Source organism: Helicoverpa armigera, chromosome 31 (assembly GCF_030705265.1).
Source record: "Helicoverpa armigera isolate CAAS_96S chromosome 31, ASM3070526v1, whole genome shotgun sequence".
NCBI lineage: Eukaryota > Metazoa > Arthropoda > Insecta > Lepidoptera > Noctuidae > Helicoverpa > Helicoverpa armigera.
Genome location: NC_087150.1, coordinates 355564 through 371221, shown reverse-complemented (window position 1 = coordinate 371221; position 15658 = coordinate 355564). Strand labels below are relative to the sequence as shown.

Sequence of the window (15658 nt, the reverse complement as noted above, 5' to 3'; positions counted from 1 at the left end):
TCACGACTGAGGAGCATTCACTGCTGAACGGCTGCCTGCCCCAGGCTAGGGGGGATTTGCCCGTCAAGAAAGTCGTCGTTGGTCCACGTGGCCCTTCTCTAAAAGGCAGAAGACGGCACAAAAGCTGAGGTTTTTAGTGGGTGCAAGCCCCACATAACTTCACCGTCTCCCCGGGCGGTGTGTGTATGCGTCAGGCATTTTCTTCAGCTGAAACAAAAAAAGGGGGAAATTGCCCATACTCATCTCGTTGGGCATGCGTGTTGATATCAGTTTAATTTTATACTTGTTTCGAGAGAGCCAGCGGCGTAGAAAATAATATGTAGAGCGGGCGCCGTTATGGCCAGATCATAAAATGGTTTAACATTGTTCTCCGAGGTACGGATGTATCAATCACCAACTCCCGGACTACGGATGTATCAACACCATATCCGGGCTCTTTTGTAAAAGTTTCTTAAACGCACAAACTCAAAAACGTTTATTCAAATTAGGCTGTTAAATCAGCACTTTTCGAACGTAAAAAACAATAGACAGCCCCCAAAACGCCCGCCCTTCACCACTTCCTATGTGTTTTTGCTGGGAAGAAGAAGTGGCGCAACAAACTCCCCAGAGGTCCCTCCACAAAGGTTTCGGTCCGAGTACCCGAGACGTCGTGCAAAGCAGCCGCGCTATGTGACAACTATACCAACCTACCTAGGTATCATAAATGCGGATAAAGACATATTTTTTCGTAATTAGGTACAAGTTGCTCTTCAAAATAAAGATTCCTTCCCACTGTAACTCTACATATTTACTGCTTCTAGGTAATAAATTATTGAGGTTTGTACTGTCAAAGCGTAATTAATGATCTATATTAATTAAACAACGACACAGTTTACTTTGGCAGTTGCAAATTACTCAATAAATCAATTATTATTGTTTGTTTTTACGTCAGTAGTGTTTTGTTATGGAATTTTACAACTTTTATTAACTGTTTTCATAGGTATAAAATATGGTGAAGGCTCAGTACATTATCCTCCGAGCGTTTTTCCCAACTATGTTGGGGTCGGCTACCAGTCCAACCGGATTCAGCTGAGTACCAGTGCTTTACAAGAAGCGACTGCCTATCTGACCTCCTCCTCAACCCAGTTACCCGGGCATTTGTGTGGCATGATTTTAAGCCCTTAATGTAAAAGAAAGCAGTTAAAAATGGTTAGAAAAAACCTCCACTGCTCACCACTCAAAATTAGAAAGCGCTGTTAAACATAATGCTTGTTAGTGTTATCGTTCAAAAAGCCAATTCCTTTATTGACACTCCACGCCCAAACCAGAATAAACTCTCCACATTCAAGTGCAAATAGCGACAAACGTCAAACTGACAACACCTAAATCGAATACACTATGGACATCAATGGACATTTGACATTAGGAAACGAAAACACGAACTAGATTTACGTTTACATAGAATTTTCTTTTTAAAATGACTTCGTTACCCGCGGTTCAAAGGTCAGCTTGTATATTTTGTAACATAGCTAACAAGCTAGAACCCACAGAAATTATATATGAAGACGAAGATGTCTGTGTTTTTCCCGATATAAAACCTGCGAGCAAATTACATCTACTTGTAATACCTAAGAGGCATGTAGAAGACGTGAAATGCTTAACGCCGGAAGATAAAGATCTCGGTAAGTCGTTAAATCGTAATTTCTCATTAAAACTGTAGTCTAAGGTGATTAAGTGTTATCATTCTGATAATCTGATAATAGGGTGGCGTACTCTGAAAGTTTAAATTCCCCGATGTTTGTAATATTTATATTGTAGTATAATATTACGTACAATATAAATTGGGACCAGGAGCGGGTCTGATCATCATAATCATACATAGACTAATAATATAGGAAATCGAACTCACTCATAGAAAACCCTTTATTAAGATGCACAAATCATCGTTCGGATAATGGGCATTCTACTGCAACCTGTAACATGTTTGGGATTTTAATTATTATTTTATCGTTACTAATTTAGAATTTCAGTTTTTCGAAACTTCTTATTTATAAAATAAAAAATTGTAATAAGTTGATCATGAAATATTCAATTTGAAAATGTATAGTTTGATTATTACTGTTTACCATAAATTATGGGTTAAATCTTAGTTCAAAAATTGGCAACACCATAGGTGCAGTCCATCAAAACATATTGACATTTGGGAAGCATACATAAATAAAAGTTTGTTCATTTTATTGTCAATTTTATCAATAGAGAGAATAGCTGCGGATTTAATATCTATGCATTTTTTTTGCTGGAGAGCTTATTGTGCCGCTTCTTCTTCCCAGCAAAAACACGTGAAGGGTGGGGTGTTAGGGGCTGTCTTTTGTAAATTTCCCTAAGTTCAAAAAGTGCTGTTTTGCAGCCAAGTTTGAATGAACGATTTTGAGTTTATTCTGATTTCAGTTGATAAAATGCTGTCAATAGCTCACGAACAGTTAGCGAAAAACAATTTACCGCTTGAAGACTCTCGGCTGGGCTACCACTGGCCTCCATTCCGTAGTGTGAGACATCTACACTTGCACACGATTGCGCCGGCGTCTGACATGGGCTTTATATCGCGGCTCATATTTAGAAAGGATTCATACTGGTTTGTTTCTGTAAGTATACATAAAAATCATTTTTTATCATTGAATTTAATATTTAGTGGCAGCATTCGGACACTTATACTACGCGCGGCGAATGATGATCATTACGACTGTCAGTTGAAATGTCATAGGGATCATGATTCGCCGCGCGTAGTATATGTAATTATGCACTTTTCTAACGGCTATTCCCAATATTCTGTCTGTCTTGTTTTACTTTTTTACATAAGTATAGGAATTTGACATTACTTGCATGGGGCTAATAATGTCAACTGATAGATACCTATAATAAGACGTCATATAAACTTTAAAACTGCAAATGATAACGAAAACAGTGATGGTTTATAGTTCTCGCCAAAAATAATGTCTTCACGGCACATGCCGCGAGATGATGCAGTTGAATTTTATTATTATTTAATGGCTCCAAGTATGAAGTCTTTTAACAGAGAAAGATGTGTCTTAAAAAAAATTGAAAAATAAGATTAAAATGTATTAACAATCTGCTTTTGTTTTCAGCCGGACTACGTCACATCGAGGCTATGATGTGATCTCTCTTCAATAGCTTAGATAATTTGAATGGAATATTATGTACTTTTCCTGATTAATATAATCCACTTAATAAAATTTAGGTCGAATAATATGCCAAAAATCAGTTCAATTAGTAAACTTGTATTAAAGCTGCTAGCCTGTGATGCAAGGACGAAGAAAAGAAGAGGCTGGCCTAGTTAATTTGACAATAATTATATATTTTAACATTCCTAAATGAAAAATAAGTTAGTTTTGATTTTTAATCGCTCTAGAACGTTTTAATGCCATGTAAATATACATTTATTTAGTTTGTTTTCTTGGTATGTTAATTATGTATAATAAAGAATTTGTCCTGGGTAAAAATGGTTTTAATTTTCTGGCAATAGGATTTTGGTTTTTACAGCAATAAAAATCGTATCGTATAATCGTTTTTATTAACGTTTGGCTCCGATTGCATGCTCGCGCAGCCGATCGGCTCCGGTCTGTGTGGAAAGAAAAATGCGCGCCGATGCTCTCTGAGCTTTATGAAACCTAAAAACCGGCCAAGTGCCAAGGGCCGACTCGCGCACGAAAGGTTCCGTACCATTATTTATAAAACGAGAAAAAAAATCACGTTTATTTTGCTCTAGATTTCAGTCATTAATCTGGGTAAAATTACTAGCCGAAAGTGATTTAATCGACTAAGATTAAATTAACTACCACCTCAGTTTAATGAATTGAAATGACAACACTACTAACGTCAAAACAACTGAGGAGGTTATCAAAATAAAAACACGATTTCTATTTTAAGAAAACTTTGTATATAATCATAATAACTCAGGTAAGGTTCACAGTTAGTAAATATCCTGGTATTAAATGGCTTATTGTGTATCAAGTCCGTGTGTTTTGTAGACAAACACTACATCAACGGTTTGTTTTTATCGATGTAACCTCAAAACAACAATATTAAAACGAAAGTTATTCCGATAAGTTTGTTTATATTTTATCACGTAAAACAGCTCTTACATTTCGATAAGTCAAGAATTGAAAATCTAAAGGCCTATTACACACTCCATTTGAGTAGGAACTTAACTAAAGGTAGGTAAACAATCTCGATACGACTCCTAAGACGACTCACTGACCCGACTTTTTATTTTAAAATGCATTTTAAAAGTAAAGTGAGGCTAAAAGTTAATTTAAATACACTAATAACAGATACTTATCAATATGAGTATTATTTTATACAGTAGTTTATTTGTTTACTGGGGGATAGTAGTTTTAAGTCTTGGGATATTAAATTACCAGGATAATTGGGTTTAGAAGGTCAGATAGGCAGTCGCTCCTTGTAGCAACTGGTACTCAGCTGCATCCGGTTAGACTGGAAGCCAACCCCAACATAGTTGAGAAAAAGCTTAGCAAATGATGACATATTGTATAAAAATTCTTATAGATAGGGGAGATACATGCTAATTGTAAATCTAACTATACTTAAAACTTTTTTCATAACACAAGATTTTATTATGTTAAAATACAATTTTCAGTAACAATGTCCGACGCCGAGCTGGACCCTTCAGAACTGGGCACACAAGACTACTGGCAGCGGGCGTACATCAAGGAGATTCGCAACTTCGAGGAGCATGGAGACACCGGGGACGTGTGGTTTGGGGAGGACAGCGCTGACAGAGTCATTAACTGGATCTGCAACTGTGGCGTTGAGAGGGATACACCCGTTATAGATTTAGGTGAGACTATATAATAAGAATAGTAGATAGATCGGCAATCAAGTGATTTTAGAGAAGCCAAAACTGAAATATATCAGTTGAGTGACTTTTTCGTATAATCTATACTAATATTATAAAGAGGAAAACTTTGTTTGGTTGTTTGTATGTAATGGATAAACTCAAAAACTACTGTACCGATTTAAAATATTCTTTCACCATTAGAAAGCTATATTATCTGCGAGTAACATAGGCTATATTTTATCCTGGTGCGGGAAGTAGCTCCCACGGGACGCGGGTGAAACCGCGGGAAAACGGCTAGTTATAAATAAATTAGTCATTAAACAACCCAAAAAAATCCTGCACAGAACATAAGAATAGAATATAAGAATTGATAGTATACCTAACTAATGTTATAAGTTTGTGTATTTCTTACTTCTTCACACTCAAACAGATGAACAAAGTTTGACAAAAATTATTGAGGTAGCTGACAAATCAACTGGGTTCATTTCAGTCAATTTTAGTCTCAAGGTCTGATAGGCAAACCCTTTATGTAAAACCCTGGTATAATCATCGGCACGAATCTTGAGCGCTGGCCTTCACCTGCGCAGAAGTAATTTATTGTGTCCCTTTTGTGGTATGAAGTGAGGCGCGGGGTTGTAAAGTTCTTTGCTAATAAATCACATCTGCGCAGGCGCTGAAGATTCGTGCCGATAATTCTACTTTGCTGTGTCCACGGGGATATTAAAAAGAATACTCATCATAAAAATATGTGTCTCTGTTTATTAAAATGAACCATACATTATTCCAGGTTGTGGTAATGGCTACACACTGTCAGAGCTGGCACGAGAAGGGTTTACAAACCTGCTGGGCGTGGACTACTGCCCCGAAGCCATTACCCTCGCAGAGAAGGTGACACAGACTGAGTTCCCTCATATACAGTATAAGGTAAATATTCAGCAAATAAAATACTATTGTTAGTTACCATGACAATCATTACAAATTGACAATATCCTTAGTACCTACATTCCATTGTGTTTGCTAGAATGCATACAAACAGAAGTAGAAGTTGTGGTGGCCTAATGCGTAAAGCATCAACCTCTCAAGTATGAGTGTTTGGGTTCAGCCCAAGATTAGAGTAGTACACACAAGCACATTTTCTAAGTTTGTATGTATATATTGGACATTGTGAAGATTAAATTAACATGAAGGAATACATCTTGATGAAACCTGGACTAATTGAGCGAGTGTGGTGACTGATGCTCAATCCTTCTCTGTGTGAGAGGAGGCCGCAGCCCAGCAGTGGGACGATAAAAAGGTTGATTATTACGAAACTAATACAGGATAGATAAATCTTTATACTTTTAACCGACTTCTTAAAAAGCCCCTCCTTTTTAGGAAGTCGGTTCTCAATTTGTCAGGATCAATATGTATTTTTTTTTAATTTTCTTTATCTATTTTCCCAGGTATTCGACATTTTAGAAGACTCTGTCACTCAGCTCGGCAAGTTCGGTATCGTGCACGACAAAGGCACGTACGACGCCATAGCGCTCAACCCCGACGATCCCAAGACGTGTCGACAGAAGTATATACAGCAAGTCCACAATATGCTCGATACTGATGGTGAGTATACACTTATTTATTTATTGCATAACTAAGCCATTTTCTCGCGCTTTCGCCCGCATCCCGTGGGAACTGCCCGTACAGTGGATAAAATATAGGTAGCCTATGTTACTAGGGAATAGTGTAGCTTTTCAACGTCATCATCATTTTTCCCCAACTACGTTCACGGCTCGGGGTCGGCTTCCAGTCTCTCCGGATGTAGCCGAGTATAATCATCGGCAAGGATATTGAGCCCTGACCTGCGCAGAAGCAATTTCTTGGTTTATTGCCTTATGTGTACAGTGCGCAAACCGATCCCCACTCTTCCCCCGAGAGTTCAATATCCGTGCCGGTAACTATACCAGTGCTTTACAAGGAGCGACTGCCCTATCTGGGGCCCGATTCTGCACGAAGTTAATAATGCCAAAATTGAATAGAAATTGAATCGCAATAGCAGTTTTAACCATATCGGGCATTCTGCTACTTATATAAGACCCATCGTATTCTAATGACATTCGACGTTACTGGTTAGAGAATACTCAACGACAGTATAGATATTAATTTGAATGTAATTTCCTTCCAGGTCTATTCATAATAACGTCGTGCAACTGGACGGAGGAGGAGCTAATAAAGCACTTCTCGGAGAAGCTGCGGCTGAAGCGAGCGCTGCCCACGCCGCAGTTCCGCTTCGGCGGGAAGGTGGGCAGCGTCGTCTCCTCCGTCGTCTTCGAGAAGATATCATACTAGGAAATATACATATTTTGTTACCGCCCTTGTGTGTTTTATTGGTCGTTCTGGGTTAATCCAAGTGAGGGTAGATTTCTAAAGAAAAATACTGATCTACGTGTGACCAGCTGTAGTCTTCCAAGCCATCTAGTCGGCCACGGCGGCTGTTCATAATAAGTATAGTATATAGTAGATGTGCCAGCTACGCAGGTCATATTGTAGTGCACAAGCTTTTGCTAGGACACAGGTGCACTCACTCAGTTTGATCTACAATCATATTTGCAAAACGTTTATTTAAAAGTAAAAATAGTGGAATGCCACATACGCTTCAATCGTATTATATGAGTCGTGATTGGATCTCAGTCGAACGTGAATTGGATGTCACTTAAGTAAAATTAGCAGAATCGAGCCCCGGGATCAACATTAACGTGCTCTCCGACGCATAGGTAGGTGTATCAATAACCATCTTCCAGATTCCGCATCTCAATGAGGCCTGACTGACCTGCGATACCATGCGATACATGCCGGCAATAAAAATATACCTTAGGATTATTTGTCCATAAAAGAAACAACTAATATTTTTATTACACTTTATTTACTAAACATCCTTTACAATAACCAACCAGTTAAAAATCTTTGTTACATAAAGCGCTTGAAAGTTAAATAATAACGATAACCTGAAACCTTTAGTACCGATGCCTCATTCATTCTGAACCTGTCATCATAATTCAAGTTTAAACTAAACAGAAAAAGATATCTTTAAGTGCAGTAACAATAGAAAAAATTGTATTTATGGATAATCTCTCAACTTTTGTGAATTCTAAAAAAATAAATAGCTAACTTTGTCATAGTCACAAAAAAATTAAACCGACTTCAAAAAACACAGAAAGAGACAAAATAAAACTTTTGACATGGCTCTAGAAGTCGGTGGCAAAACAGACTTGCAGACACCGACTTCTAGGAATTTCTTTTTGCAATTGGATATACCTAGACAGAGCGAAAAAAATATTTTTAAAAAGCCAAAGAATATTGGAGGAGAAACATACAGGCCCAACGTGAATAAGGCATCCCCAAATAAAAATACACATAAATAGTTATCTACAACCCTTACCGACTAGTTATATCTAGGTATAATAATAATAATTGTGCATGATATTATATTTATGTAGGGCGGAGAACATTTACAGCTATTTTGAAATGTAAAATTACTATTTACCATTGATTGGATAGAAGGTACAGACCATGGAGAACAAAAACTAGTGGAGATGTCATAACGCAAAATCTCCTAAGAAAGTAGCGACAACATGCGGGGCGAGGGGGACGAGGAACGTTACTAGCTTCACCCTTAGACGCTTTCTGCCGAACTGGGATTATTTCAAAATCAACCAAAAAACCAATCTTAGATTGGTTTAGATTTTGAACCCGAACGCCTCGTTAGTTCCAGTAACCGAAGGCAGCTGACCTAGGTACCTTCCTTATGGCATCTCCGCTACCTTTCTTTCCTTCGTGGTATTGACGTATTTTTTATGAACACAAAATACAACTTTCCATTTTGTATCTTATCCAGTTCTGGCAAGTACCAATGTAACTTTTGTAAGTTATACACAGGTATTTTCTCAGTTTGACTGAGTAAAGAAAGAAAACATCATGATGAAACCAGGGCCTCAATAGATTAACGCTCATCCCTTCTCTGTATGAGAAGAGACAAAATCTGATAATATTCTCCACCCTTCGACATGGATTTTCTAGTATCTAATACTAATTTACAGTAACAAAGTAATTTTACAGGTACTTGACAAGCTTTTCAAATATATTAGGTTTTTTTCTATATATTTAATTTATTCTAAAGAATTTTAATTTAAATGAATCAAATATAAATGCTAAAGCCGGAATTACAATCTCATGACCCTGAGTTAAATAAATATGTTTTTTTTCATGTCTTCTTGATAATTAAATAAAAAACATGATGTGAAAAAACTATTTATAAAAAAGACTAGAAAAATAATGTTTGGTTAGTGTACGAACATGGAGAAAAAAATGTAGCGGAGATGTCATAAAGCCAAATCTCCTAAGAAAGTTTCGCACCAAAATACGGGTGTTCAGGGGACGAGGAACGTTACTAGCTCCGCGCTTAAACGCCTTCTATGGGACCAATCAATCAAGACCAATCGTTGACAGGTTGGTTTTTATTATTTTAACAAGGAACCAGGACGCCTTGTTAGGGTTCCGTAGCCAAAATGGCAAAAACGGAACCCTTATAGTTTCGTCATGTCCGTCTGTCCGTCTGTCCGTCTGTCCGTCTGTCCGTCTGTCACAGCCGATTTACTCGGAAACTATAAGTACTACAGTGATGAAATTTGATGGGAATATGTGTTGTATGAACCGCTACAAAAATATGACACTAAATAGTAAAAAAAAGAATTGGGGGTGGGGCCCCCCATACATGTAACTGAGGGATGAAATTTTTTTTTTCGATGTACATACCCGTGTGGGGTATCAATGGAAAGGTCTTTTAAAATGATATAAAGTTTTCTAAAAAACATTTTTCTTAAAGTGAACGGTTTTTGAGATATCAGCTCTCAAAGTCGTAAAAAGTATGTCCCCCCCCCTCTATTTTTATAACTACGGGGTATAAAATTCTAAAAAAAATAGAGGTGATGCATGCTAATTAACTCTTTCAACGATTTTTGGTTTGATCAAAGTATCTCTTATAGTTTTTGAGATAGGTTGATTTAACTGTAATTTACGGAACCCTTCGTGCACGAGTCCGACTCGCACTTGGCCGGTTTTAGTTCTAGTAACTGATCACGGCTACCATACGTTGCTTGACCAAGAAGGCGCCTGACCTATTTTCCTTATGGCATCTCCGCTATCTTTGTTTCATCCATGTATGAAGAATTTAAATAGTAGGAAAAAAATCTTTGAGGAACCAAAAATCTTGCACAGTTTGTAAATTTTGGTACTTACCTATATCGTAGTTATACAGGATTAACAATGCAAGTAAATAAATAATGATAAAGTGAAAAACTAATAGATACTCAACAGCTTATCTTTGATAAAAAGTAGGCCAAAAGACTCGACATATTGATAAATCATTTTGAAATATTCTGATGAAATAAATAATCATTTTACCTATAAAGGTAATCAATGTTTACTTTTCTAATTCACAAAGCTAACGATTTTTTTAAATTAAAAATCTCTAATAGTGGGAAGGTTAACGCAAAATACCAAAATAAGAAAAAAAATATGGAAATTATGTGGAATTTTCTCGAATAAAAAGTATTTTATCACAAGTCGCTAGACACATACATAAAGATAGGCCTTAGATAGATAATGTCTTATGTTTTACCAGTCGTTTATACATATTTCTTTATAAACTAAAAAGCTTTACACCTTGCCGGAATAAAAAAAATGTAAATTAGTTAACTCTTTCACCCAAAATTAAAAGATTAATATTTTTACCCTTTTCATGCACAGTCACATCATAGCAACATTTCCGTAGCCGACTGCAAAAAATACCATTTCAAGCCTCAGTATCCCCGCGGGGCCCAGCAGGGCCAAGGTCTACCGGGGCTGCGGGATTGTCCGAAAGAGTTACCGCGGCCCTGGTACATAAAAGGCCTACGACGAAACACGACGGTTTTTTTAGTCAGTAAGAGTCTGACACTCCCTCACCACTGCTAACCCACAGCGGGAGGGGTCATGTGATGATATTTGACGTCGTTAAAAAAAGCCTCAGTATTAATTTTGATTCATAAATCTATGATAAAATAATGCAAACGAAATGAGTCTAAAAATAAACTGGAACAATTTTAATTAGTTTGAAATAAGTTATTTAACAGCTATATTACCGATTATGAAAGCCCTAATTTAATATAGGTATTTTACACAAATAATTCTCAAGAATTAGGTACATTTCAAAAATGTGCGCTCACAATTTTGGGAAATCTCTCTATAAGCTTTTATTGTAGACAGTCTAAGTGTTAATACAATTATTTTTAATTTAACAACCAAAAGATATTTTTTTTTAGGTATTTACATTTTTGAATAACGCCAAAATATATTACTTAGTTTAGATACAAATATGTTTTCAACTTCTCACAATATTTTTTTTTAAATAAATAGTTTTAAATTTTATTTCTAAAATTGCACACAATGATACTATTTGCTTATAAGCTGAATTTACAGTGCTTGGCACCTAGTTAATCTAAAACTTTACTATTTCCCGCAGTTTCTCTCGCATCTTCCTGCATCCGGATAAAATATGTAATGGATTTTCAGCTCATTTAACCGTCTCAAGGATCGTAGCGTCATGAAAATTGACAGCTGTATGTAGTTCTGATGACAATACAATAATATAGTATTGTCGAACTGATCTGATGATGGAGCCGGAAGATATGAACATAAAACTTCATAAAAGATTTTAGTTGTCTCGTGCATTTATATAAAAGTGTTTTAGTAGTGATTTTGAGTTATTACATAGTTTATTTATCCGGATGCGCATAAAACCGTAAGAAGCAGCTACACAATTTATGTGTACCTATGACAACGCCCAGTTGATTTGGGTACAAAGTGACGTGGGAGCTACAGCCGATGGGGACATCAACTGACATTTAGAAGCCACGACCAAATTAGGCTGCGGCGAACTTACTATGACATTTTCATAATACAGAAATAAAAAATACCAGCCAAGTGTGAATTGGAATGCGCACAAAAGGTTCTAATTAACGGCGATAAAGAATTTTTGTTGTGTGGGTGTACTCTATTTATTTTATAGCGGCAACAGAATTATCTGTAAAAATGTCAATTGTCTACTCAGGAAAGGACAGCTAAGTCTTAGTAACAGGGTAACTAATTTAACCCTTGGCGTACGGAACCCTAAACAAATGTCATGAACAATTTAGCATAGAGGTAGAAAATATAAGAAAATAATGTAGTTCTTATCCTCCTTTGCAAAACTTCTATCAAGCAAGAGAAACTGCGGAAAACAGCGAGTATTTTTATTTTTTTGAAAAAAAAAGAAAATAATAATTTAGTTGACTCATATTTGTTTTAAGTTATACACTGAAGCAGATTAATTAGTAATTAGGTACTTAATGTTCGTTCGTTTTGAACGCGGACCTGCTTAATTTTTATCTATATTGTGCAATCATCTACCTACAACAGGTGTACCTATACAATCTGACTCAATTGTTCTTATCAATTGAATATCTATTTTCGTCTTTACAAATTTCACTAATCTCGGAATGTTTCTTTAAGAATATTAATTATATTTTTAAACTAATTACACAAGAAAAAATTTGGATATCACGGAATTAGTTGGAAAATCTATTCACATTTTTTTATAAAAAAATTAATACATTTTTATAAATTGTTAATTGGAATGGCAATATTTGAAAAAAAAAATGCATATAAATGATAATTTGAACCAAAAAAATTTGAAACTGTATTCATGTTGTAATTTCTACAGTTTAAACTATAATGAATGTAACTGAATTTTAATAGAATCTTAACATGGTAAGATCAAACGCTTGTGCATATGTCCTGCGCAGCTGGCTGATCTTCTTGTATGAGAACAGCCGCCGTAGCGGATAGTCGGCTAGGAGGACATTATCATGTTAACACAATTTAGTATTTCAGTGGCATATTGTAATTTCTAAGGGATTGAGTTAAAACCACATTTACAAAAGTTAGAGTATTCACCAATTTCAAAGTGTTTTAATTTTAAACCCCTGTCCCATAATACCATATAATTTATAAAGCACCTAATGCAAATAATTGAGTTTTGAAAATCATTTAGATATGGACAGCATAATTTTAGAAAAAAAATAATCAAATGTCTATGCTGTGTTGAACCAAACAGTCCATAATGTAAGAAACCAAATTTCATTACTAAAACGTTTTTATAGAAAATACTTAACTCACGTATCTAAATCATGATATTATTATTTTAAACATTACAGTAACATATTTGTGTAGTGTTCCACAAAAACTTGTGAAAATATTCATTTAACAAAATCAGTAATTTTTAATCAGTTCAACAGAGCAAGAACCGTATTTTATAACCTCACCGTTTTTACCAGAGAGTTACCGAACAGACAATAGACTTATTTTACACATGAGCTGACTATACAAAATATAAAGAATAACATTAACTATCAACATTAGTACAAAGATCGCCATCAAATGGTCGACCTTGAAAGTGGCGTTGATCACCACTAACTCCAACGGCTACAAACGTTCACAGTACTTCGCGTCCTCACTCACATTCTCATACAGAAGGTATCCCAGAACAGCGACGAGCACCGTCATCGTTAAAGTCAGGAACTGCATCAGCTTCAACTGTTTCATGTCACGGTGAAGCGTAGCGTAGTTCATTTCCAAATTACTCAATGTAGTTGATACTGAATCGGATTTCTCAGGAGCTTTGCCGTCAATGACTGTACCGTTTTTAGGCACATCTTTGTCTGGGAACAGGCATTTCAGACGGTATTCATCAGTCTTACTACCGGTTGACGCTTGCCAGATTTCGGTCAGTTCTTTTGGTGTCAAATCTGTCTTAGGTATCTGAATTGACATAACTAGGAATCGATCTTTGGCTACTGTTCGTAGTTGAATGCCTGGTTGGACGACAATCATGACGGTTTGTGAGGCCCCAGTGGCTAAGGTGCCTGAACTGGGTCGTACACGGAACTTCTCCGGTGCCGTAGTCCTTATCTTGAAGGACACAGGACTTTCATCCATGTTCGTAATGGTGAATTGACCAGATATTTCATCACCTTCAGTTTTGAAGGTGATAGTATCGTTGGGCACGAGCCGCAGCATCTCACCAGGAGAATGCTGGCCGTCTCCTTGCTCAGCAAACGTGACCTTCTTCGGTGTATGTTCTGACTTATTTTCGGGAACAAATTCAAACGTGTAGTTATCTTTACCGCCCCAGCATGTCAGAGCTTGTTCAGGAGGCACCACATCCTTCAAGGAGTCTTTGTTGACGAACCTCATCTTCTCGACTGCTCTAGCAGGTAGCAACGTCTTCACAACCTTGAAAGCAGCGGACAATACCCAGGGCATTTGGTAGATTACTATATAGTTGAGGAAGTATGGGTAGTAAGCCTTGAACAGCGTGATCAGGTACTTCACGAGCTCCATGTCCATGTTGCCGAGGCCACTGCCGTCCATGTCGAAAAACATTGTGATTCTCTTACCTGCTTCCTCGCGCTCCACTCGGTCGAACCAGTATATCATGATCTTCTTCAGCTCGTCATAGTCTCTCTGACCTTTAACATGCATTTTAGCCTTGAACACGAGTAGCAGACAGCCGTCGATGTCTCGTCCTCGCGGAAAGAATACCCCTTCTTTGACATAATCCAATCGGATGTTCGTTTCGTTAATATCACTCGCGCCGACAGATTTCCGCCAAGTTAAGATGTCCCACAGCATGTCTGCGGCAGCTTTCGCATCTTTTTCGCTGTGAGCGAGCACTCTTTTGAGGTATTTCTCATCTTTCGCTCGCTCCAAGTCCAACGGATGGAATTCCGGGGGTGGCGAAGTTTCTTTCAATCTCGCCTCGAATAGAGCTCTAACGTCGGCCGGCGTCGCCATTTTCAACAAATGTTAATATCATGCGTTAATTAGGATGTAACGAACACTGTTTTTCGTCTCGTTAATTGAAATAACACACGAAAAGTCCAAATTGAGATGTTGAAGTTCAAGTGATTTTTATTTTTTTGTCAATCAAATGTCAGTTGTGAGCGATTGCGACACAAAAGGTCGAGGTCCAACAAAGTTACAAGTTCAAAATCATTACTAAAAAAATATTTTATTTCATTTACTAGTGAAAATAGCAACCATATAACTATTTATATATTCTTCAAAACCTTTTAATTAAGTTTTTAATAGTACTGTGTTAGTTGGAAGTTCAATTTTTTGACCATTTGGACATGAATATATCATACATTCAAAATATTTATTGGATTTAGAAATATACTCTGCGTATAAAGAATCGCTACAGAAGTGACATTAGTTTCTAAGTGTTGCTGCTTTAAAAGAAAATTACTATGCTCGTACAATCCGGGGCAAAACTGGTTCCAGAAAATCTACAGATTTTTAACCAACTTTCCGAAAAGGAGGTATTTTTCAATTCGGTGGTTGTGATTTATTTTTATTGCTTGTTTTCATTTACTTTTTATTTTATTGGTTTAAAAATACATGAACATAAATAAAAATACATATACATAAAGGTCTTTAATACACTTTTATATAAAACAAACTTCTACTGAAACTCGGAAAAATTCATACATTAACATAAAAAGACATAAGCCGCGTTTGATAATCTATTTCCGGCTTTACTTCAACGACTCCAGAATTCTTAGAGACCAAAAATATGGTTGCATAAAATTTTATCTCGATGGCAGCACTAAGACATAACTGTCAATTTTCCTACCATCGAAAGTAGGTCGAAAATACCTACATATTTTGCCACTTGCTCCGTAGTGGCCT

The 15658-nt window shown here is 36.6% G+C and overlaps 3 protein-coding genes across 3 annotated transcripts; 2 read left to right on the top strand and 1 right to left on the bottom strand.

The window, feature by feature from the left end:
* Positions 1-1384: 1384 nt before the first annotated feature.
* LOC110380124 (adenosine 5'-monophosphoramidase HINT3) lies at positions 1385-3497 on the top strand. Its single transcript, XM_021340012.3, has 3 exons — positions 1385-1661; positions 2428-2621; positions 3123-3497. Exons 1-3 carry the CDS (start codon positions 1457-1459, stop codon positions 3147-3149), a joined length of 426 nt encoding a protein of 141 aa, XP_021195687.2. The 5' UTR covers positions 1385-1456; the 3' UTR covers positions 3150-3497.
* A 360-nt stretch (positions 3498-3857) lies between these two features.
* LOC110380127 (EEF1A lysine methyltransferase 2) lies at positions 3858-7205 on the top strand. Its single transcript, XM_064043322.1, has 5 exons — positions 3858-3954; positions 4655-4855; positions 5643-5779; positions 6298-6454; positions 7017-7205. Exons 2-5 carry the CDS (start codon positions 4660-4662, stop codon positions 7178-7180), a joined length of 654 nt encoding a protein of 217 aa, XP_063899392.1. The 5' UTR covers positions 3858-3954; positions 4655-4659; the 3' UTR covers positions 7181-7205.
* Positions 7206-7735: 530 nt separating this feature from the next.
* On the bottom strand, positions 7736-14955 carry LOC110380129 (motile sperm domain-containing protein 2). Its single transcript, XM_064043285.1, has one exon. It carries the CDS (start codon positions 14759-14761, stop codon positions 13391-13393), a length of 1371 nt encoding a protein of 456 aa, XP_063899355.1. The 5' UTR covers positions 14762-14955; the 3' UTR covers positions 7736-13390.
* Between the last annotated feature and the right edge of the window lie 703 nt (positions 14956-15658).

What these genes read in the sequence shown, in the direction of transcription:
- LOC110380124 (XM_021340012.3), top strand. Translation starts at nt 1,457, where the DNA reads ATGACTTCGTTACCCGCGGTTCAAAGGTCAGCTTGTATATTTTGTAAC. An exon ending in GCCGGAAGATAAAGATCTCG is followed by an intron (nt 1,662 to 2,427) that starts GTAAGTCGTTAA and finishes TTCTGATTTCAG; the next exon opens with TTGATAAAATGCTGTCAATA. An exon ending in ATTCATACTGGTTTGTTTCT is followed by an intron (nt 2,622 to 3,122) that starts GTAAGTATACAT and finishes TTTTGTTTTCAG; the next exon opens with CCGGACTACGTCACATCGAG.
- LOC110380127 (XM_064043322.1), top strand. Translation starts at nt 4,660, where the DNA reads ATGTCCGACGCCGAGCTGGACCCTTCAGAACTGGGCACACAAGACTAC. An exon ending in TACACCCGTTATAGATTTAG is followed by an intron (nt 4,856 to 5,642) that starts GTGAGACTATAT and finishes ACATTATTCCAG; the next exon opens with GTTGTGGTAATGGCTACACA. An exon ending in CAATATGCTCGATACTGATG is followed by an intron (nt 6,455 to 7,016) that starts GTGAGTATACAC and finishes ATTTCCTTCCAG; the next exon opens with GTCTATTCATAATAACGTCG.
- LOC110380129 (XM_064043285.1), bottom strand. Translation starts at nt 14,761, where the DNA reads ATGGCGACGCCGGCCGACGTTAGAGCTCTATTCGAGGCGAGATTGAAA.